Here is a 24,166-nt window from a genome sequence, read left to right as displayed (position 1 = left end):
CGGGTCGTTGGAAAACAAGTTCTTTCACATACGGCTTTTTATATGATTAGTCTCAGATTCAAATAAATAATAAGCAAACACTAGAATTCCTACTCTCATAGAACACAAATAATTTTAATTTTACTTTGCATTCAAAAATTTATAACAGCAGAATAGATAGGATTGAAGGTTATAACGCAAATTGAGATTAAAGCTCTCAAATATGCGTTTTCTATATGAATTATGTTTTGATAATTAGAATGTGTTCATGTCCGCCTGGCATGATTCATTAGACCTCGACTTAAATGGTTCCATAAAAAATTGGTTAAGTTTCTGTGACCATTTTTTTTTTTTTTTATCTTACAGGCCTTCATCATAAATTGAATTGCGATCATTTAAGCATTTGTGACATATCAGTGTGTACACTTAAATAATTAATGTCTTAAATTTTTTTTATTGAAAAAAACAAAAAAACGCCAGTGAAGTTGTTTGCTATGTCCGACCAAGTTATCCGGTTCGTGAAATTTAAAATTTTCAGTTGTTACACATTTTTTTTTAAAATTCAAGAACGGTGTAATTTGGTTTGGAAATCTTTGTTGTTTTTAGCTCGCTTGACCCAACAGGAAAAGTTTTTTTTTTCATCACTTGGCACGGCTTATTCTCATTTCGCCTTAGCTGTCAAAATAATTATATAAAATTAATCCCAGTTTGCCTTAGTACAAAAAGCGGTCGACTGTCGTTCATTATCTTCCAATACAATTTTTTACATAAATTTTCACATCTAAAATTACTAGGCTGCATTTAACAAACCTTATTTAAAATCACATGTCTTTTTTAATTATAATTAGGGTATCTAGTTTTAAAAAGTTTACTGTGATCCCGCTTGTCAACCAGGATGGCCGTCATGGCTAAGAAATAAACAAAGGGGGCATGCAAGTGCATGATGTCAATTATTTAAACACAGCCGTAGACATAGACAATTCGAAAGGGCCAGGTGATTATCTTCAAAATGTTGAGCTCTACCATTTGTCCATTTAATATAAAATTCTCATATTAGTTCTTAAAGGAGTTATTGTATTGCCCTTAAATGACGAATTTGAAGTTCTTTTTATCAATTTCTATCTATTATTTTCAAACATATATGACATATTTGTTTTTCGTTCATTTTTTGTACATAAATAAGGTCGCTAGTTTTCTCGTTTGCATTGTTTTACATTGTCATTTCGGGGCCTTTTGAAGCTGAGTATGCGGTATGGGCTTTGCTCTTTGTTGAAGGCCGTACGGTAACCTATAATTGTTAATTTCTGTGTCAGTCATTTTGGTCTCTTGTGGAGAGTTGTCTCAACATGGCAATCATACCACATCTTCCTTTTTTTTGTAATCAATGAATTTTGTAAAAGATTAAATGACTGGAGAATTTCAGAAAAAATATCAAAAGTTCACATGAATAATTTTAGCGTTTATCTGTATATTATGAACATTCATTACTATATAAATAAAGCGTATTTACTTTCAATTCTAAGTTTACTAATCGATCCATGGTGATCATTGATATAGTATACAGACCCTCTCTATTTAATAAACTCTGTGACTGCCGTGGATAGTAAACTTGAAAATGATAGCAGATAAAATTCTGAAAATACACTTTATTCTTAGGTATATATGTATGTTCAAAGTATACAGAAAAACGCAAACCGGAAGTCTAATCTGACTTAAAATTTCGTACAATGACGGGACCATACCCGGATGCCTTTTTTCTCGTTTTTCTCCTAAAATAACTGATAACTCAATCTGAATAATCATATGAATGGATGACAAATGCGACTATGCACTGTACCTATAGGACACAAAGGCGTGTTGATTAATTTATTGTGGAAAGAAGAGAAGCGACACCAAAAATGAGGTCTTCTCGTTTAATAGGATAGATTACCAATAATTTATAAGTTCCAGGTCGACGGGTTCAAACAGAATGATTTTGAAAGCAGAGAAAACTGTGCATCTTATAATCGGCATGACTTTATCAGATGACAATACCAATACTAAAATAAGGCTGACAAATAGTTATATACTTTAATTCAGTTACGGACCCGCGATATCACGGGTGTGTTCTAGTAATAACTAAAACTTTGACATTGAACTATATAAAAGCTGGGAAAAGTAAAACATATTTTGAAATGAGCGTCACCTGAGACTACTGTGTTATAAAAGTCTCAGGCGTCACTGATGAGTCTTATGTAGACGAAATGCGCGTCTGGCGTACTAAATTATAATCCAGGTACCATTGCTAAGTATATATATACTCTCCAGATAAAACATATTATTTTTTTTTGGTAACATTTGAAGTGTCGTATGACTTTAAAATAACAGAGTGTTATATTAAGGTATGTAATTTTAAGACTAGATCTGTATTCAAATATAACTGAAGAGTCAATTCGCCTGTCCCATATAAATAGGAGTAACTTTAAGATTTCTTTTACATTTCACAATGAAATATATAGATATTAAGTCCTAGTTTCGGTGCAAAATGTGGTAAGCATGCATTTTGTGTCCGGGGATAAAAGGAAATATACGTAAGGGATAAAAAAAAATGAGTACAAATCTAGAGACAACGTTGACTACTATAATACATGAGTTATAGTAGTCTCCGATTTATATATAAATAGTGGACACAGTGCTATTTCCATATATTTTTAAGAATAAAAGAAACAAGGGAGACGTACGTGCGGACACAAGTGGACACAATGCTATTTCGATATAAATATTTAATTAAAGGACAAGGGGCTACAGACGGACACAAGTGGTCACAACGTTGTTTCTATATATAAGAATTATAGAAACTGGAGGCTACATGATTTTTATTGTTTAAAGAACAATTACTCCTATTTGGGATCAATTTACTATTTCGGTCAGGTTGATTTACATGTAGATCTTATTTTGTTGAACAATTTTGGTTCTAAGTTGAAATCGTATCTACAGAAAGTGTAAAATCATCATCTTGAAGGGGCAATAACTCATATAAGGGGTCAATTAATGATTTCGTCCATGTTTTTACTTCTTTGTAGATCTTATTGTTTTTAATTATTTTACTGCTTATCTCTAGATATGTATCATATAGAATTCAATGTATTAAACATCTCGCTCATTGTATTTTCATCCCTGACCAACACTGACCACAAATTTAAATCCACAGATACAATTTTGAAACAATATACCCAAAGGCGTATTTAGATAAAGATTGGTAACATTTGGCCATGTAGTTTTAGAGAAGAATTGTTATTAAAGAGTTTACATCAATGGACGCCATGAAATGGCAAAAGCTCATACTGTGAATGTACTTTTATGATTCGATGGGAAACCAATTTTCCGTGGTTTTCGTGGATGACTTTATCAACGATTGTAAGTGTCCAACAAACTATAATAACTGTTGCATGTCCAAATCAAAATATATCCTTGGGAACAATGAATTTTCTTTGGTGATTTTTTTTCATATCTCCTTCAGCCAAGGGAAATAATGTTTCGTATCACCTTAATTGGAAACGAGTGGAAAGGAGGATGAAACAGCGCCTTTAGATGGTACGGGTGTCTTTCGACATCTTGGATTGTAAAAAACAGAGAATCTAAGGTCCAGATGTTCAATTAAATTAGCAAAATTTGGTCCAGGAATGCAGACAAATAATGTGAAACTGTATTTAAAAGAACAAATTATAAGATTATAACTTATAGCTTTTAATATTTTTACAAAATTAATGTAGATTGAATTTGCCTGATTTTTCAATGTTTTCAAATTTGCATTTTAAGGGGAGGTCACTCTGAAATAGTGCATTTCTGAAGGAATGTTATTTTATTCTACATGGAATTTTGCTATTTTGTATTTTTGTCAGAAAAAACGCACGGTGACCCTATCTTTTCTTTTGGTATTCTGAAAGCATATTCTAAAAGTTATCTTCTCGTATTTTATTTTACAAATCTATCATTTAGTTTAGCTTCTATTCACATAATGGTGTTTTTTTCCTGTATAATCCATACAAAATGTGTCACCAGAAGCGGATTAGAGGGTTTTTCAGGGGGCCCGCCCCCCCCCCCCCCCCCTTTAGTGGGAAAACAAATTTTGTTTATATAGGGAATAACTGAAGCATGACTGGAGCGACCCCCTCTTCAATAGGCAGTCAGTGACCCCCTCCTCTGATAATTTCTAGATCCCGCGCCACTGGTCACTTTGTCACAACCTGTAGCTTAAGAAAATGCACGGTAACCTATCATTTTTATTACATTTTTCAACATAAAATAAAAACTACGTTTTGGCAAAGTATGAACAATTTTTATCATTTTTAAGATTTTAAATTTAGACACCCATATACCACCTTAATTGTAATTGGTGTACAAAAATTGAAAATAGTGGATGTCCTGGTAACCTTTCCCACTAAACAAACAGATATTGAATCCTGGTATATGACTTCACATATATTTTTTTAATTTTATCAGAAAGTACTGATATTTACAAAATATGAACTTGAACTCATTGTCCGGCAACCTTCAGTACAATAATGAAAAACTTTGGAAAGTTTTAAAATAGCAAATATAAAAATCAGAAAACATGCAGATATGTAAAGGATTTTAGCATAGAAATAATTAGATGACAGAGTAAATACCATAACCCGAGATATGCTATCCCTCCAAATATAAAGGAGGTTTATACGATATATTTTTTTAACGACTCGACACAACGTTTCTTGTTTCTCTCCCCATACCATAAGGTTCCTTACATTATGCGGATAGTTCTTAAACTGTTCAAGACTTTCCATCATAATACCCTGATCCAAAGTACTGATAAATAATTTGATGCATTTAATATATATTATGAAAAGTTGTATTATATATCATTGGTCTTTTAAGGATGCTGATTTCCAAAATACTTCTGTTGAGGACCAGTAAGTCACCTCGGCACTAGTCCAAATGACGTCTGGCAAGGCCATTTTAATTTTTTTCTGGGACGCCTTCCTACTAAATCTTTGATAGAAGTTGTAAATTCAGTTAAAAGGTCACATGAGATGGACATGAACAATGAAAAATAAGTCTTTAACTATAGCTTTTTCTGAACTTTTGATATATAGGCTGTTTTGTTAAATTATACCTTTTCACTGTTTTGGTCTTTTTTAAATGTTGTTTGTGCTGCAGACCCCTTTACCAAGAAATTCGTTTTGCATGCACACATATAAAAAATGTGGTTTTTATCCAACGCAAGCATAGGTTTGAATGTTGTTTTCAATTTAGTAGATATAAAAAGATGTTATAAGTACGGTGCAGTCCGGTATATCCGCGCACCTAAGACTTATATGACCTCACTTCATTCAACTGATGAACCAATAATTGGATAATATTGTGTGAATACATTCATAAAATACTTTAATTTCATAAAATTATCAGTTTGTAGGGTTTAACCCTCAAGATTTTGTGTAATGTGTGTCTAAAAGTGGGGAAACCCCAGTTCTGAGAGTTCCTCCAATGTCCAGTGATTTCGTGCATGCCTTCCAAAAATAGTTTATTTTGAATAGAGGAAAGATTTGCTGTTACGAAAGGTAGCTAAATTCAAACCAAGCACACTACCAAGGATGCACATGATGCAGAGCAAAAATTATTTCAATCTGATAAAATTTGACTTAAGTAAAAACAAATTTTATCTGATGCTGTATTTTTTTAGTGGACATTCAGGCCAAATATTGTAAATCTAGGGATTGCAGTCATTATTTCAATCTGGAACTTATAAATTTTATTCTTTTTTTATCCCTTTGGAATGGTAACACAATAACAAGAACAATTTTATTTGCGTTACGGTGTTGATATAACGAAATCAGTTAATGAGCGGTATCACCGGCTGTGCGGACACCGGGGACTCCACTGTAACCCATTATAGGTTAAAGTACAATCTTCAACACAAAGTCTTGGCTCACACCGATCAGCGAGCTATAAAGGGCCCCAAAAATTACTAGTGTAAAACCATTCGAATGGGAAAACAGACGGTCTAATCTATATAAAAAACGAGAAACACTTATGAACCACATCTACACACGACAACTACTGAACATTAGATTCCTGACTTAGGACATGGTTTAAACATTTTAATGCTACCAAACATTCACCCTTATCTGAAACAATAGTCATGATAGTGCGACATTGTATTTATAATAACCCGTTCTAGATAGTCAAATCTGACCCCTTCCAATGCAAGGCGAAAAAAACAAAATCCCATTTCAGACAATTTAGCTGAAAATGCAAACCAGTTTGTCAGAACATACCGGGTATCATATTTATAGTGAGTATCCTCCGGGTATATGTAAAATGACCATTGGAGATGTGTCACACAAAACAACCATTTCATGTAATGATAAACTTACCGTTTTGTTTGTTTAAAAAAGGTGTCCAAGTCACCCATCGGAATGGGGAATCAGTATAAAAAGGAATCAGAGTATGTGTTTAATGAATATGATAAATTGCCATATTCAATACAACAGTAGCAAATTAGGATAGTTTTGTTGGTTTTTTTTTGGAAAAGGGGGGGGGGGGTGGTATGCTAATTACGTCCTTACCTTGACCAGCCCCTGTATGTCGCTGATATTATGCTTTGCAAGTAAACTATTGAACTCCATTTTTTTTTGAAGATTTTTTTTTGGCGCAAGGTGTCGATGTATATTTGTGACACATGACAGTCAGAAGTTCCAATAGAAACTTTGTTATTAAACAATGCCATAGTCCAGTCTTCATGATGAACTTTTAGATCTACAGTCCTGTCAATTTTTGGAATAATTTAGTTAGATTCTGTTGGCCTGTGGATATATATGATTTTACAGGCCCAAGAGCAATTTTACAAGTCTGGGCTGCTGGACCTGTGGTTCAGGGTGAAGACTGCCATACTATCTGTTCCTACTGGAACGTATCTTATCAAGGAACTTCCATTTCATGACAACAGTACATTGCTAGTAAACTTACTAAAATGGTTCCAGTGTTATTTATATTTCATCAAGGATTTATATACTAGTAGTAAGATTTAATATAAGGCATTAAGTTGACAGGAAATGCTGAAAAAACAATTTACATTAATTTACACTGATTATCCTCATAAAATTATATGGATTAAACAAAGAATAGCTTGGTTTATGGATTCTTTGGTTAATCTAAGTCATTTATAAACATAGTTTATAATTAATACCATGATTTTTTTAATGATACACAATCAAACTCAAGATAAAATATATTTGGTGCCTAACTAAATGCCGAAATAACTTTAAATAGGTGCCGATTTGACTGAATGCCAATTTGACTTTTTCTATACATTTGTAGGTGCCGAATTAACCAGGTGCTGATTTGACTTGTACCCTTAGTACATGTACTATCAGCCACCAGCAATACCAGATACCATTATTTGTCATTTAACATAACAACAGAAGCTTTACTGACTTTACTTTTCTAAATTTCGTGTTTACACCTAAATTTCAATATGGCAGCAATAGCTGTGAAAGGGCCTACTTTTGTAGTTCTGATTGTGGAACCTATTGTTCATATTTGAAGGACACCTTTCTTCAGCTTTTATTGACAGTTAAACCAAAACTGCTTGTATTAACCTCTTGTTCTGTAAATGTAACCAAATCAAATGTATTTAAATCTATTTTCATTCTTTGCAGATAGAAGATATTTACTAGGTGATGGAGCATTAAGAATACAAAGCTATTTAAACCATTGTCAGGATTATCAGAGCAACTACGATGATGCCAGAAAAGGTACATCAGAAATTACAGATATATATATATATCACTGGCTTCCTAAGATGGGACCCTCTTTGGTCATGCTTCAGGGATTCCCAATATAATCAACCAAATTTTTCCCAGAAAAAGGGGGACCAGCCTGTGTACTCCTATATGTGCATGCATGTAGCCATATACTCCTATGTGTGCATGTAGCTATATACTCCTATTTGTGCATGCATGTAGCCATGCACTCATATATGTGCATGTATGTTGCATTGTACTTCTATATGTGCATGCATGCAGCAATGTACTCCTATATGTGCATGCATGTAGCCATGTACTCCTATATGAATATATAAAAACTATAACACAAATTCCCATACGTTTCGGCCATTACGGCCTTCTTCATTGGAATAAATTACAGCATTGAAACAACAATTACATTGCTTGGATACATTACGTTATAATAACTTCTATGACGTTCATTACACCTAAATTTCCATATGGCAGCAATAGCTGTGAAAGGGCCTACTTTTGTAGTTCTGATTGTGGAACCTATAATGGCTATTGTTCATATTTGAAGGACACCCTTCTTCAGCTTTTATTGACAGTTAAACCAAAACTGCTTGTATTAACCTGAATGTAAAACACTCCCATAAGTGCATGCATGTAGCTATATACTCCTTTATGTGCATGCATGTTGTTGCCATGTACTCCTATATGTGCTTGCATGTAGCCATGTACTCCTATACATTGTATGTGCAAGCATGTTGCCATGTACTCCTATATGTGCATGCATGCAGCCATGTACACCTGTATGTGCATGCATGTAGGAGTACATGTACATGGCAACATGCTTGCACATATAGGAGTATATAGCTACATGCATGTACTTATGGGAGTGTATGGCTACATGCATGCACATTATTCATATAGGAGTACATGGCTACATGCATGCACATATAGGAGTACATTGCTGCATGCATGCACAGATAGAAGTACAATGCAACATACATGCACATATATGAGTGCATGGCTACATGCATGCACAAATACGAGTATATAGCTACATGCACACATAGGAGTATATGGCTACATGCATGCACATATAGGAGTACACAGGCTGGTCCCCCTTTTTCTGGGAAAAATTTGGTTGATTATATTGGGAATCCCTGAAGCATGACCAAAGAGGGTCCCATCTTAGGAAGCCAGTGAGCCCCCACTTATGAAAATGTCTGGATCTGCCACTGTACAGTACGTATTGACTATTTCACAGGAGTATGATTAATAAGAATACATTTTTTGTAGAGACTTTTATGGCTGAAATGAAAGATAAAATAACAAAAGGAGATGTTGTTTTAGAAGACGAATTGAAAACAATGATCCATCTTGTAAAGACAGATGAAGATGTAGAAATGTGTATAAAAATGGCTAACCAGTAAGTAATGATAGTATGCATATGGTCACTATAGCTTACATTTAAGCATTTTAGATATATTAGAATAAGATACAGGTACAATAGCTTTCCTTTGCCCTTAAAATTGACATCAATTAATCATCAATGATGGTTGAAAATCTTCAGCTACACTCTTTGAAATATGAAAACTGTTGGCTTCAGATTAATGTAACAACACAGCATCCAAAAAATTCTCAAATGCTAGAGGATGAAATGGTGATTTTCTGAACTCAAATGATTAACAAACAAATTTTTGGTCTTGCAATGAATGGCCAATTAAAATATTGATAATGTATCCTAAAGAATAGCATACATTTAGGAAATAAATTTCACTAGAAATATTTCTATGTAAATCAAGACTAATATGGGGTTTAATCATACGTTTTTTGATTGAGTTAAGTCTGCCAATTGATATTTTATCGTATGTTTTTCTTTGTTGTGATGTTATGCTATTGTTTCAGAAAAAGGGAGAAGGTTTGGATCCATTAAAACGTTTAATCCCGCTGCAAATGTTTGCACCTGTCCTAAGTCAGGAATCTGATGTACAGTAGTTGTCGTTTGTTTATGTAATATATACGTGTTTCTCGTTTCTCGTTTTGTTTATATAGATTAGACCGTTGGTTTTCCCGTTTGAATGGTTTTACACTAGTAATTTTGGGGCCCTTTATAACTTGTTGTTCGGTGTGAGCCAAGGCTCCGTGTTGAAGGCCGTACTTTAACCTATAATGGTTTACTTTTTAAATTGTTATTTGTATGGAGAGTTGTCTCATTGGCACTCACACCACATCTTCCTATATCTATTTGGATCTGCATTCCTATGTACAATTAAATTCCAAACTATCTGCAAACAGGAAGAAGCTAAAACTTGCATTCATGCTACACTATCAAACATTATCAAACAGATTAAATATAAAAAAGGTCTGAGTGGTTACTAAACCCGGCAGATGCAGGTAATATTGAAGGTGGTCTGTACAGCTATTCACCAGTGTCCAATGACATGGACTAAGCAAATAAAGGTCACCAATCTTTACAAAATAGCTATCACTATGCATTTAAAAGTCTGACCAGTTTATTTCATTTTGATAAACCATACATTGATTGAATTTGTCTTGGTTTTTGTTGAGCCTGCAACTTTTGTCGCAGAAAGTTGGACATAGGGATAGTGATCTGGCGACAGCAGGGGAGGGGACTGCGTTAACTAACATCTCAAAAGCTTTATATTTCAGAAGGTGGTAGACCTGCATGCTTCATACTTTGTATATAGATGCCTTATGTTACGATGTTTCCATCTGTCACATGTTCATTGTCCTTGACCTCATTTTCATGGTTTAAGCGACAACTTGAAAAAAAGTTAATAATTCATAGGATAACGATATTTGGTATGTGCGTCCCTTGCAAGTTCCTCATGCCCATCATACAGTTTTAACTTGACCTCTACCTCATTTCATTGATCGGTGAACAAGGTTAAGTTTTGGTTGTCAAGTCCATATCTCAGATGCTATAAGCAATAGGTCTAATATATTTGGTGTATGAAAGGATTATAAGGTGTACATGTCTAACTGGCAGGTGTCATCTGACCTTGACCTTATTTTCATGGTTCAGTGGTTATAGTTAAGAATTGGTGTTTTGGTCTGTGTTTCTTGTACTGTATGCAATAGGTCTTCTCTCTATTTGGTGTAAGGAATTATTGTAAGGATTACATGTCCAACTGGCAGGTGTCATCTGACCTTGACCTCATTTTCATGGTTCAGTAGTCAAAGTAAAAATTTTGAGTTTTGGGTCTTTTTCTGAAACTACAATGTTTATGCAATAAGTCAACTATATTTGGTGTATGGAAATATTTACTGATGTACATGTCAGTTTGGCAGGTTTTATTTGACCTTGACCTCATTTCATGGTTCATTGGTCAAAGTTAAGTGTTTGAGTTAAGTCTTTTTTTACTGATACTATATGCAGAAGATTAACTTTATTTGGTGTATGGAAACATTTTATGATGTACATGTCAGTCTGGCAGGTATTATTTGACCTTGACCTCATTTTCATGGTTCATTGGTCAAAGTTAATTTTGATGGTTGAGTTTGTTTCTTAGATACTATAAGCAACAGGTCAAGCATATTTAATGCATAGATTGATATATTGTAAGGTGTACATGTCTGTCTGACATGGTTCATCTGACCTTGACCTCACATTCATGGGTCAATGTTTAGTTTCTTTGTTAAATCTGTTTTTTAGAAACTATAAGCAATAGGTCAACTATATTTAGTGTATTGAATGATTGTAAGGTATTTCTCTTTTGGTTAATCTGACTTGGACCTCACTTCTTGGATCATGTTCAGTTATGTGATAGTTGTAGTAAAGCTTTATATTTTGGACTTATCAACAAAATATCAATAGTTCATGTAGTTTGTAAAGATCTTGATAGTTAAAAGATGGTATTTTTAAGTTGAAGAGAAAATACATGTGTTTGATTGGTGCTTCCATTTTTTTTCAGATTCCAGAAAGTAAAATATCAGCTTCAACAGCGATATGATTTTTTCTTTGGTCCTGTGTTTATGAGGATGTTACATCATTCTAAGAAAGCAGACATTGCATTTAAGTTGATGGAAGATAGGGTAACTACACAGGAGGTTTTAATAAATTACATAAATAATTTAGAAATTTTCTGAATTAAACTTAAGGTGGTACATTGTACCAAATACCTCGACTAAAATTTATTTGGCTTGTTTAAATTTCATAAAATTTTGACAAAATATTTACTTTGACTTTATGACAAAAATGTGAAAATTTGAAAAAATTAGAAGCAAGCATTTTATCGGAAAGAATTAGTTGGATATATAGCATTTTGACAAACACTAATTTTGATCATTGAGAAGCTTAACACTTACTTAACAATACAATTTGATTAAAACGTTTAGCTGATCTTACAGAGTTATCTCCCTGTAGTGTTAGGTACTACTTTAAAAGGACAGTTGAGAATGAATTATGGGGTTCTCTGTCATCAATAAAGTTGCTGATGCAAATGGCGGCGATTGCGAGTGTTGACATTCTGTCAAGTTGGAAAACGGGATTGATTTATCCTACTCTTAGCTTGCGTGGGCCCTGTTACAATATTCAAGACTAACACAAATAGAAAAGAAAGGTAATAAAAAGGGAACGAGTGAAATGAGGGAAAGCAGAAGTTGGGAACTGTGGTTCAGTCAAGGGACCCCCTGTATACAGTTAGGAGGAATTATATATCATTATTTCCAGAAACCTTACAAACAATATTTACATACAAATAACAATAATAGTATATGTTAAATTAATTAGATGTCTTTTGTATAGACGTTGGCTAAAAGAAAACAAGGATTAGGAAAAACCAAAAACGTCTCAAATTCAATGAAAAAAAATAAGAGTTGGTAATCAGTGAAAAGGAATGTAAATATAGAGGGCAAAATGTGTTAAAAAGTAGGAAAGTGAAAGAGTAATTGCAGAATGAAAAATATAAAATGTTTTTATAGAATTATAACAATTATACGTCATTGATAGAAGCTAGAAGTAGTCATTTTATTTTAATATTGGACCTTTATTTCTATCAAATGTAAAAACATATTGATACAATGCAGGCCCTGTCCTCAACTTTTTAAAAATTTCCAGAAACCTGCTTTTAGATTTGTTATTTACATAGCATTGACAAATATTATTTCATGTTGGAGCAAAAGATTTGGTAAGTATATGCTCATAGTTATTCCCTCATTGATTGTTATGAATACATTGAGATCATCAAACATTTTATCTTCAAATCTAATATGATGTTCTTTAATCACTTTGAGTACACACCCCTGGTAAAATATGAATATATTGTTTGGGCTGTTCCAATCTTACTCCCATGTCATATGCTTTTTATACGCCTGTCGTCTTTTAGACGGGACGTATTATGGTATAACGTTGTCCGTCCGTCCGTCTGTCCGTCCGTCCGTCGTCCACACTTCGGACAATAACTCAAAAACACTTTCACCAATTTCCATGAAACTTAAGTGAATTGTTTATATCTATTGACGTAAGCTCCCTTTCGTTTTTTTTTAATTTCAGATTTTAAGTTTTGGATTTATGGGGCTTTATTCATAAAAAAGGGGGGATTTTCAACACTTCGGACAATAACTCAAAAAGGCTTTCACCAATGTCCATGAAACTTTGGTGAATTGTTTATATCTATTGATGTAAGCTCCCTTTCAATTTTTATAAATTTCAGATTTTAAGTTTTGGATTTATGGGGCTTTATTCATAAAAAAGGGGGGATTTTCAACACTTCGGACAATAACTCAAAAAGGCTTTCACCAATGTCCATGAAACTTTGGTGAATTGTTAATATCTATTGATGTAAGCTCCCTTTCAATTTTTATAAATTTCAGATTTTAAGTTTTGGATTTATGGGGCTTTATTTATAAAAAAAGGGGGATTTTTAACACTTCGGACAATAACTCAAAAAGGCTTTCACCAATGTCCATGAAACTTTGGTGAATTGTTTATATCTATTGATGTAAGCTCCCTTTCAATTTTTATAAATTTCAGATTTTAAGTTTTGGATTTATGGGACTTTATTCATAAAAAAAAGGGAGATTTTCAACACTTTGGACAATAACTCAAAAAGGCTTTCACGAATGTCCATGAAACTTTGGTGAATTGTTTATATCTATTGATGTAAGCTCCCTTTCAATTTTTATAAATTTCAGATTTTAAGTTTTGGATTTATGGGGCTTTATTCGTAAAAAAAGGGGGATTTTCAACACTTTGGACAATAACTCAAAAAGGATTTCACCAATGTCCATGAAACTTTGGTGAATTGTTTATATCTATTGATGTAAGCTCCCTTTCAATTTTTATAAATTTCAGATTTTACATTTCCGTGTTATGAATTTTTATGCTTAAAAAAGGGGGGATTTTCCAATTTTGGGACAATAACTAACACTTTCACAAAATTTTATGCAACTTTGATAAATTGTTTATATCTATTGACATAAGCTCCCTTTCCATTTTTATAAATTTTAGATTTTATGTTTTCTTAAGTAATGAATTTTTATACTTAAAAAAAGGGGGATTTTATGAAACTTTGGTGAATATATTAATGTAACATCCCTTTTGATTTGTATATATATTTCTAGTTGATCATATAAATTCATTTAAAGCATAAAAGACAAGTTAAAAGAGCAACGGGCATATCATGCGCTAAAGCGCAGCCCTTTATTATATGAATGAGTTACCCAACGTCACTAAACGATGACGTTAAAATATTATAAACCTTTTATGGGAAAATGCAAGATTGTAACACCAAGGATTTGTATTATACAAATTCTTGGTAAAACAGAAAATTATCACAAAACGTAAACGTAAACATACAATTATGCGTTTACTTTTCTACATTGGCTAGAGGTATAGGGGGAGGGTTGAGATCTCACAAACATGTTTAAGCCCGCCGCATTTTTGCGCCTGTCCTAAGTCAGGAGCCTCTGGCCTTTGTTAGTCTTGTATTATTTTAATTTTAGTTTCTTGTGTACAATTTGGAAATTAGTATGGTGTTCATTATCACTGAACTAGTATATATTTGTTTAGGGGCCAGTTGAAGGACGCCTCCGGGTGCGGGAATTGCTCGCTACATTGAAGACCTGTTGGTGACCTGCTGCTGTTGTTTTTTTCTATGGTCCGGTTGTTGTCTCTTTGGCACATTCCCCATTTCCATTCTCAATTTTAATTTTAATGATAAAATGTGTTATAAGCCATTTTTATCTTCATATGAATAAAATTTACATTTAAATTCATCTAATCCTATCTAAATACGTTATTGTAAATAATTTAAGCATGTCAATAGTTCAGTTTGTTCCAACCTTTTACATTAATGTAATAGTGCGTTTATTTATGGGAACGGCAAAAATTTGCCTTTACCTAAAGCCATTCGATAACAATCGATATTCTTATTACAATAGAAATAATTCATGGGAGCTTGAATTTATACTGATTTTACCACAGGTTGGCCCTTTATGTTGATATCATACCCCTTGCTGTCGCTCATGATAAATATTTGCATAAAGAGCCAACCTGTGGTAAAATCAGTACAAATTCAAGCTCCCATGAATTATTTCTTTATTGATCTTTTTTTTTATCACTTCAGAAGGGAATGAGAAATCTGCTATTCCACCTAACTGCAGTTGTGATCTATATGGATTTGTTGTATGAAGGAGAAAAGTATGAGCAAGTTGTCAAATGTTATGAAGAACTTGATAGATCTCAAAAGTATAAGCACCTACCACTGAGAAATCACATGACTTTAGCAATGGCAGCTTTGTATAAAATGGTAATAAAATTGAGAATGGAAATGGGGAATATTTATTTTACAGTTTTGTTTATATCTTTGAAATGAAGAACATGATTTATTTTAAAATCAAAGTTTAATGCTAAAGGTATAATAGAGGGGGGATTGGACTCTTATCGGGACTCCGGGATCGGGTGTTTTTTAGCTCAGGATTTTGGGATTGACCCTTTCAGGATCCAGGAATTCTTTTTTCGAATTTTGGGATGTTGGGATTTAAATCGTGTTTTTAAGCCTTGGATTTCGGTATCAGGACCTTTCCAACTTCCCCCCCCCTATGATAGATATTCCTCCTGTAGTTCAAAGAGCTATATTAAGTGGTAACTTTGCCATGATTTATAGCTTAAGTTTTCCTGCTTTAAGTTTTTGGTCAAGGTAGTTTTTGATGAAGTTGAAGTCCTTAGTACACATGTTCCTTATGATATGATCTTTCTTATTTTAATGCTAAATTAGAGTTTTTACCCCAATTTCAAGGTCCACTGAACATAGAGAATGATAGAGCAATTGGGGCATCCTTGTACTATTGACACATTCTTGTTAAATCTAGATATGAATTTTATTCTTACTTATTCATCTGATCTAAGCAAACACATAATCTGTTATGTGTTAACCCAACAAGTGAATGCTAATCTTCATCTCACCCAAAATTATCTTTTTTTCTGACAATTTACAACCAGCCTTTGAACAGAATTATTTTAAAGGCTTCTGACCAGTCTATTTTTTTTATTACTTATGTGAAAACTGCCATTGAAAAACTCACTGAAAATGAAAGATCTTGAAAATGGTCAAGCACTTTTTAAACCATGATCATGATCGTGTCTTGAATGAATTTATCAATGGGGTATGAATTTGTTTAAATACATTTTTCAGAACAGTCAACAAGCATTGGAAAAAGCTACCGAGTTAGTTCAAGCTACATATCACAACAGTAAGAGAATAACATCACCAAGAACAAGAGCATATGCTGCAGCCTTAGCCTTAAATCAGGTACATTAAAGGGATATAACTCTGTAAAAAGCAGTTGAATGTTTTAATCATGTTATATTAAGGAAACGTTAAGCTTCTCAATGATCAATATTAGTGTTTGTCAAACTGCTATATACATGATATATATATATATCCTAAGAAAATTTTACAATAACATTGCCATTTTGTTTATTTACTACTATGATGTCATTTTTATGGGAGATAACTTGTGTACAAATCAAGAAACCCAACGGGTTATTCACTGCTGTTCTAAATTGTAAGGATTATTCGCAAAGGTGGATTTAGGGGAGGGGGCCTGCTTTTGGGGGAAAATTTGGTTACTTATATAGGGAATCACTGAAGCGTGACTGGATTGGGCCCCCTCTTAGATAGTCAGTGGGCCCCCCTCTTAGGCAGTCAGTGGGGCCCCACTTATGAAAATTTCTGGATCTGCCACTGATTCGTCCTTCCTTGCAATGGAATGAAAATCAACTGAGTTATTCCATGTCCTGTTTTACCAAATAAAATTGTTGAAATATAACTACAATATGTGAGGTTATATTAATATACAATTATGGCTCATAGAAAAGGTAAATTTACAAAATTGTTAAAACAAGAAGATTGTTTCACTGAGGGCCCCATAGGGTACGTCTAACTACTGCTCAGGACCTAAAAAGTACAATTTAGGACTCTTTATAGGTATTGTATATGCACACAGGATAAATGTATATATTCGTTGCCCACTGATTATTTCAGTTATATATAATGGTACATTTTGAAAATAAACTTCGAGGGATATTTATCATAAAGCTTGACTTAACGCAGCTATGGTGGTGTTAGCTAAATTCTTAAAGACTTTATATTTTAGAAGGTGGAAGACCTGGATGCATCATACATTGTATATAGATGCCTTATGTTACGAAGTTCCATCTGTTTCATTGCATTTACGTTGACCTTGACCTCATTTTCAGGATTCAGTGACTAATTTAAAAAAAGTTAAGATTTTTTGTAATGATAATTTCTCTCTTATTATAAGTAATAGGATAAGTATATTTGGTATGTGCATCCCTTGCAAGGTCCTCATGCCCATCATACAGTTTTCACTCGACCTCAACCTAATTTCATGGATCAGTGAACAAGGTTTGGTGGTCAAGTACATATCTCAGATACTATAAGTAATAGGTCTAGTATATTTGGTGTATGGAAGGATTGTGAGGTGTACATGTCCTACTGGCAGGTGTCATCTGACCTTGACTTCAATTTCATGGTTCAGTGGTAATAGTTAAGTTTTCGTGTTTGGATCTGTTTTTCTTATACTGCATGCAATAGGTCTACTATATCTTTTCTATTTTTCAAGTAGTCACTGAAGCCTGAAAATTAAATCAATTGAATGGAAAATTTTCCAACTTTGTGAAGATTTCTCAACTTGCTCCAATTATAACAAAGCTGAAACAATACGAAAAGTTTATTTAACATTTTTCCAAAAGCAATATGTGTTTATTACTATCACAGTGACACACCTAATTATTAACGATCAAACCATCTAATCAACATGATAATTTGTATTGAATATGATCATAGGTCTTGCATAACAAAGCCTAATAACAGTGTGTGCCGATAAAAACTAAAATTACTTCTCAAATATTGAATTGATTTTTCAAAACAAAAAATATAAGATCAAAGATTAAATTATCTATCAAATGCATACCCTTAACACTCACTTGAACATCTATTACATTTCATGGGTGCACTTCTTGTGTCCTGAGTGCACTGAGTAGTTCCTGAGTGTTGTTTAACGTACTTGGCGCAATAATAAGGTGTAAAAAATTTCATTTATCTCTAATAAACGAGGAAAATATTTTTGAGACTTCTTTAAAGCCAATTGAAAGCCATGTTACAAAAAACTAATATGAAATAATTTTGATTCTTTCAGAATAATCCAGATCTAGCATTAGAAATACTGAAGCTGTCAGTTGAAAGTGATTTTGTCCAGAGTTTGAATACAGCATTAAAAGTAAGTACGAGTATATGATATTTGTGTGGAAAGTGCACGACTAGAAGGTAATTGTACAAAATGAAAAAAGGGTTTAACATAATTTAGACTATTGTTTTTACTTTTGTTTTGCGTTGGTAGTCATAATATTGACTAAAATACTTTTTTACACCCCATCAGTAGGGGTAATTTAATCTAATTTGTGTTCAGGTTAAAGTTTTTGGTCAAGGTAGTTTTTGATGAAGTTGAAGTCCAATCAACTTGAAATTTAGTACACAAGTTTCCTATGATGTGATCTTTTTTAATTTTGAATGCCAAATTAGAGTTTTGACCCCAATTTCACCGTCCACTGAACATCAAAAATTAAAGTGTGGATGGGGCATCCATGAACTATAGACACATGCTTGTTCATATTACAAATTTAGATACAAAAGTGTTATCATAAGCCAGGCTGTTGTTTTTGCTATTAAATAGTTCTGTTTTGTCAGTCTTGTGTCTTTCTTTGTGGTATGAATTATGTTCAATTTAGAAGGCCATCATAACTTTACTAAAATACCTTTTTCAGATTAAAGATTTAGATAAACGTAATAATAGTTGATTGCTCTTAAATCTTCAAAGATAAGGAGACAACTTCCTTGAACAGAGTCAAGTGTATGTCTTACTTCTCAATATTATCTAACTGTGCATTTAACACAAACACTGTCAAAAGTTTTCCAAACAAAGGTTTTAAATTACAATGTGTTACAATCTTGTTAAATATTTTTTTTTTTTTTTTTTTTTTTTAGAGACTACATTTATTCATAATTTATTACAACATGAATGAGAGATGTCTTTTTGGAATTTTGTACATGAACAGTTAGAATGGGAAGAGTGAGAATATGTCTTTAATGTCTATATTGTTTGTCCAAAAAGTCAACTAAATAATACACACATGGAGAAATGAAGAAATAAAAGTTAAAATGTCACACTGTCAACAGACAGGCATCATGATTTTCTTATTAAAATATTACTTCAAAACTATGATTGTAAAAAATAACTTTAAAAAACATGTCCAATGTCACAATGTTAAAACATATGATATGTTTGAGATGAAGCTTATGCTCTCTCTCCTCAAATTCTTCTGGCCAGCTGAATGTCTTTAGGCATAATGGTTACTCTTTTAGCATGAATGGCACACAAGTTAGTGTCTTCAAACAAACCTACAATGTATGCTTCACTGGCTTCCTGTAATGCTCCAATAGCTGCACTTTGGAATCTCAAATCAGTTTTAAAGTCTTGAGCAATTTCTCTCACTAATCGCTGAAATGGCAATTTCCTGATCAACAATTCTGTGGATTTTTGGTATCTTCTGATTTCTCTCAAGGCAACTGTTCCTGGTCTGTAACGATGAGGTTTCTTTACACCACCAGTAGATGGAGCACTTTTTCTTGCTGCCTTTGTGGCCAACTGTTTCCTAGGAGCTTTTCCTCCTGTAGACTTTCTAGCTGTCTGCTTTGTTCTTGCCATTGCTTATAACTTCGAGGTAGTTTTGCAATTTGCCGCAATTTTTTTCAACTAAACAAATTGAGAATACATAATGATGTTTATTCTTGTTAAATAAAATTTCTGAAGACATCTAGTTATATGCACCTCCACAGATTGGATTCTTTCATGATTCTTTAGTATGGGTGTTGCCATTCACAAACATTCAATTTCTGTGTAAGTGTTTTAATGCTGAAATACTGTGGATTCGTTATCATTCGTTGGATACCAATTTTCATGGACTGCTTGTTTAAAGGTGTACCACGAAATTAAATGTTCAACAAATACCAAATTTTCTAAAGGCTTTTATGTAGACTTTGGCAATACCACTAAATTAAATATACTTGAATGTGTAAGTTTTCCTTTATCCACGAAAAGAAGTACCAAGGAAAATAAAGGAATCCACAGTAACCAAACAATATGCCTTTTTGTGCCTTTTTGTGCCTTTTTTTCTTGAAACCTACACAAATTATTACTCCATGATATTTTTTTCCAGATAATTGCATTGTCCAGACTTGACCAAGTAGATGCTGCAATGGAGTTGCTTGATAAATATCATGTCCAGACATCTATCACCTATGACAAGCCATCAAAAATATTTCCAGATTGTGTAAGAATTAATGGAATAATATAAGAAATAAGAAGATGTGGTATGAGTGCCAATAAGACAACTCTCCATCAAAGTCAACATTTGTAAAAGTTAACCATTATAGGTCAAAGTACAGCCTTCAACATGAAGCCTTGGCTCAAGCTGAACAAGCTATGAAGGGCCCCAAAAATTACTAGTGTAAAACCATTCCAACATGAAAACCAACAGTCTAATCTATATAAAAAACATGAAATGATAAAAACCTCATCAACATACAACAACCATTTAACATCAGGTTCCTGACTATTGTCTGGTTGCACAAGATGCATATTAGGCTTATGGTATAGGGAATGTCAGTCAAGTGGGGAAAAGGGGATGTCGGTTTATTGTAATCAACACTTCCAGCAGTGTTGAATCCAGAGCTTTCACACTTTCTTAAATGTTTGAAAATACATTGAAGATGGAAATATGCACCTAACTTTATAGATTAGTTTAAATATTTTTAATGAATTTTCCTGATGGTAAAACTTTGTAAATTTTCAGTAGGTTTAATAATGGAAGGTGCAAATTTTGTGAAATGGACTCTTTTTTTTTCTTTTTTTCCCCAAAGTCTCCAAATTTTATGTAATGCGTTTAGATTGCTTTTTAAGTAGCAAAAATTTTATCAGCAAGATAAGATCTACAAATAAGTTCAAAAAGATGAAATCTTCAGATGACTCCTCATTAGAGTTGTTGCCCTTTAATTATTTTTTTTAGCAAGTTTTTGAATTTTTGCCTATCAGATTTCTTCAAAACAACAATAGAGAGAGAGAAACTTATTAAGACAAAAGACCTACAAACACAGGCCTATTTACAGAAGAATGCGTTGAGTGTGTAGGTAAAGGTAGAATATTTGGTTAGCTTGCTTGTTAGTTGAACCGTGAAGTCAATATTAGGTTAGGAGTACAGAGTAGTCTAGTTCTCCAGACAGGTAGATTGTTTATCTGTCAAACTAGTCTTCTCTTAAAGGAGGGTAGTATACTGTAAACCGACTTATTTTGGCTGATACTTTATTTCTGTTTTAGTTCTTCCTAATCCATTTCACTGATATTTAATTTCGCGATACTAAATTTGTCTCAATGAAGATAGATAAGGAAAAATTGACTTTTTACATATATGCGGAGGCGATGTATATTTTCGCGTTATTTTTATGCAGTTAAGCTGCATTATGCAAAACTTTAGATTTGTGGTCTACCCAATAAATGCTCAAATACTTGCCATTTTTATTATCTAGCTGGCTACTATGTTATATTTCTACTTGCCAAAGTCGCGAAAATTAGTTGGTTTACAGTATTTAACTTAATAATGGCTTCACGGTTCAGCTAGCAAGCAAGCTAAACAAACATATTATCTTTACCTACACACTCAAGGCATTTTGCTGTAAAGGCGTTAGTTTATATATTAAAGATGAGCATCTAATTTACAAAAAAAAAACATTTGGATAGTTATCACAGATTTTTCCAAATGGTGACTCTCAGCAGTAATCTCAATAAAGGGTAGCCATGTTTTGGAAGAATTTATTTGTTATCTCATAGCTCTTGAAATCAGTAGATATGACTTTTTTTTTAACCAGCATTCAAATACAAGTGTCATTTTGTCATATCACAGATTCTTCTATATTTTGGAAAATTTGAAACCTTTAGAAGTGACAGTCTTTTCTTCCATTGCAGATAGAAGCTTTAAGTGAAATGGTTGACAGAAATGATGACCCACAAATAAAACAGACTTTTACTGATACAAAAATGGATTTGGAAAAAGCTCAACTTATAAATAATGTTTCAATATTTGACAAACTTTGTGATACAATTCTCAATAGTCGACCTGATAATGAACATATACAAAATTTACAAGATAAGCGAGGACGACGAGTTAGAGATCATCACAGATATTGAAATGTTCTTTTGTGCGGAACTGATAAGATGCCAGAAATATAGTCTAGAGAAATTGACAATTGATACACTGTGCCATAAAAATTATTTTTATTGATGGACTACAATTGGAGCCTTATAATGGACTTCAATTGGAACTTTATAAAGGACTACAATTGGAGCTTTATAATGGACTTCAATTGGAGCTTTATAATGGACTACAATTGGAGCTTTATAGATGGACTTCAATTGGAGCTTTATAATGGACTACAATTGGAGCTTTATAGATGGACTACAATTGAAGCTTTATAGATGGACAATACCCATTCTGCCAAGGTGTCTGTACTTGAGATGTAGTCCTAACTTTTGTTTGTTAGATGTGTATGTTTGACCTAAATGTCTTGAAATACTGAGTTAAGAGTTGTGTAAAGTTTTTAAGAGAAATAAAAATATCAAAAGAGAAATTAATACAGGACCTTGTTTGTTATGAATATGATTTATGAGATTGCCTGGTTAAAGATATATTTATACATATATATGTAGTCGTGATTACAACCACTATTCTTTGAAGCCCCAATATGACCCTCTTTACTTTTTAGAACTGCCCCAGCTGAGCTTTATTAACAGCAAGGAGTTCAAACATGTTATGCATGGTACGAAACTCTTTGTAAGATGTGTGTTTATGAAAATATGATTTGAAAATATGACAACTGACTACTGTAATGACCTTTTTACAGTTCAAAATCGTAAAAACTTGAAAACCAACCAAGTTCAGGTTAGGATGAAAGTCTTTTGATGGCCTCTATGTTACTTATATGGGCTGTAGGTATTAATTATTTTCATAAATCCTTGTATTGGTGGTACAAGATATAATTTGGCCGAAAGAAATCTAGTCTGTAAAATTTAGGACACCGTTTTGTCAGAAATTGGTAAAAACATATATTTAGGCAGACCTGGCTTGCCAATAATAATTCCCCAGCAAGGCATTCAAGTCGCATTTACTTCTAGTCAGTATGGATGGACTACTGTTAATATAATGTAGTAATTGAATCAGATACAGTTTGGTCAATGTTCCCCTCTCAAGGTTGTATATTTCGAAAAAAATATTCAGGAAATTACCATTTTTTAGTAGGGATGGGTTCAAACCAACTATCAAATATTAGTTGTAGCATCAAGAGTCAACTAATTTGTATATGTTTGCAATATTAAACTGTTTCATATAAATTGAAAGTTAAATGTACCACATATTAAAACACAGATCAAGATTGAATGTTTGTCATGGTGGTGTCACTTTTTTTCTCGTTTGAATTGTTTTACATTGTCTTATCGGGGCCTTTTATAGCTGACTATGCGGTATGGGTTTTGCTCATTGTTGAAGGCTGTACGGTGACCTATAGTTGTTAATGTCTGTGTCTTTTTGGTCTCTTGTGGACAGTTGTCTCATTGGCAATCATACCACATCTTTTTTATATTTACCAATCTATAGTAATGGACCTTTACAAATGGGAAAATTGCTGAGTTTTTTGTTTCTGCTCTCTTATTTTAGTCTGCCTAACTAAATGTTATGGAACTTATGCACAATACTGATTACCACAAAACACAAACTGTGTGTGAATTTTGGTGGCCTCACTTTTACCGTTCTAGAGTTGTGCACATTTAAAAATGGAAAAATG

The 24,166-nt window shown here is 33.1% G+C and overlaps 2 protein-coding genes across 5 annotated transcripts; one reads left to right on the top strand and one right to left on the bottom strand.

Moving 5' to 3' along the window:
- The first annotated feature begins 4,691 nt into the window (after positions 1 to 4,691).
- On the top strand, positions 4,692 to 22,961 carry LOC139520065 (pentatricopeptide repeat-containing protein 2, mitochondrial-like). Of its 4 annotated transcripts, XR_011663807.1 has the most exons (10): positions 4,692 to 4,800; positions 7,656 to 7,751; positions 9,027 to 9,156; positions 11,666 to 11,786; positions 15,320 to 15,502; positions 16,388 to 16,504; positions 18,417 to 18,497; positions 20,494 to 20,607; positions 22,296 to 22,628; positions 22,677 to 22,800. XR_011663807.1 is itself a non-coding variant. In XM_071312482.1 (9 exons), exons 1-9 carry the CDS (start codon positions 4,746 to 4,748, stop codon positions 22,515 to 22,517), a joined length of 1,119 nt encoding a protein of 372 aa, XP_071168583.1. In that variant the 5' UTR covers positions 4,692 to 4,745; the 3' UTR covers positions 22,518 to 22,957. The 4 variants fall into 4 exon arrangements, 3 of the variants coding, with proteins under 3 accessions (XP_071168583.1, XP_071168585.1, XP_071168584.1); XM_071312482.1 differs by having other exon boundaries at positions 22,296 to 22,957; XM_071312483.1 differs by having other exon boundaries at positions 4,722 to 4,907; positions 22,296 to 22,961.
- On the bottom strand, positions 19,427 to 20,059 carry LOC139520066 (histone H3.3A-like). Its single transcript, XM_071312485.1, has one exon. The coding sequence runs from the start codon at positions 19,980 to 19,982 to the stop codon at positions 19,587 to 19,589; it is 396 nt and encodes a 131-aa protein (XP_071168586.1). The 5' UTR covers positions 19,983 to 20,059; the 3' UTR covers positions 19,427 to 19,586.
- Positions 22,962 to 24,166: the final 1,205 nt, after the last annotated feature.

The sequence above is a fragment of the Mytilus edulis genome, chromosome 4 (genome assembly GCF_963676685.1).
Source record: "Mytilus edulis chromosome 4, xbMytEdul2.2, whole genome shotgun sequence".
NCBI classification, from domain to species: Eukaryota; Metazoa; Mollusca; class Bivalvia; order Mytilida; family Mytilidae; genus Mytilus; species Mytilus edulis.
Note: the sequence above shows the minus strand (reverse complement) of the source record. Positions and strands in the feature narration are given on the sequence as shown.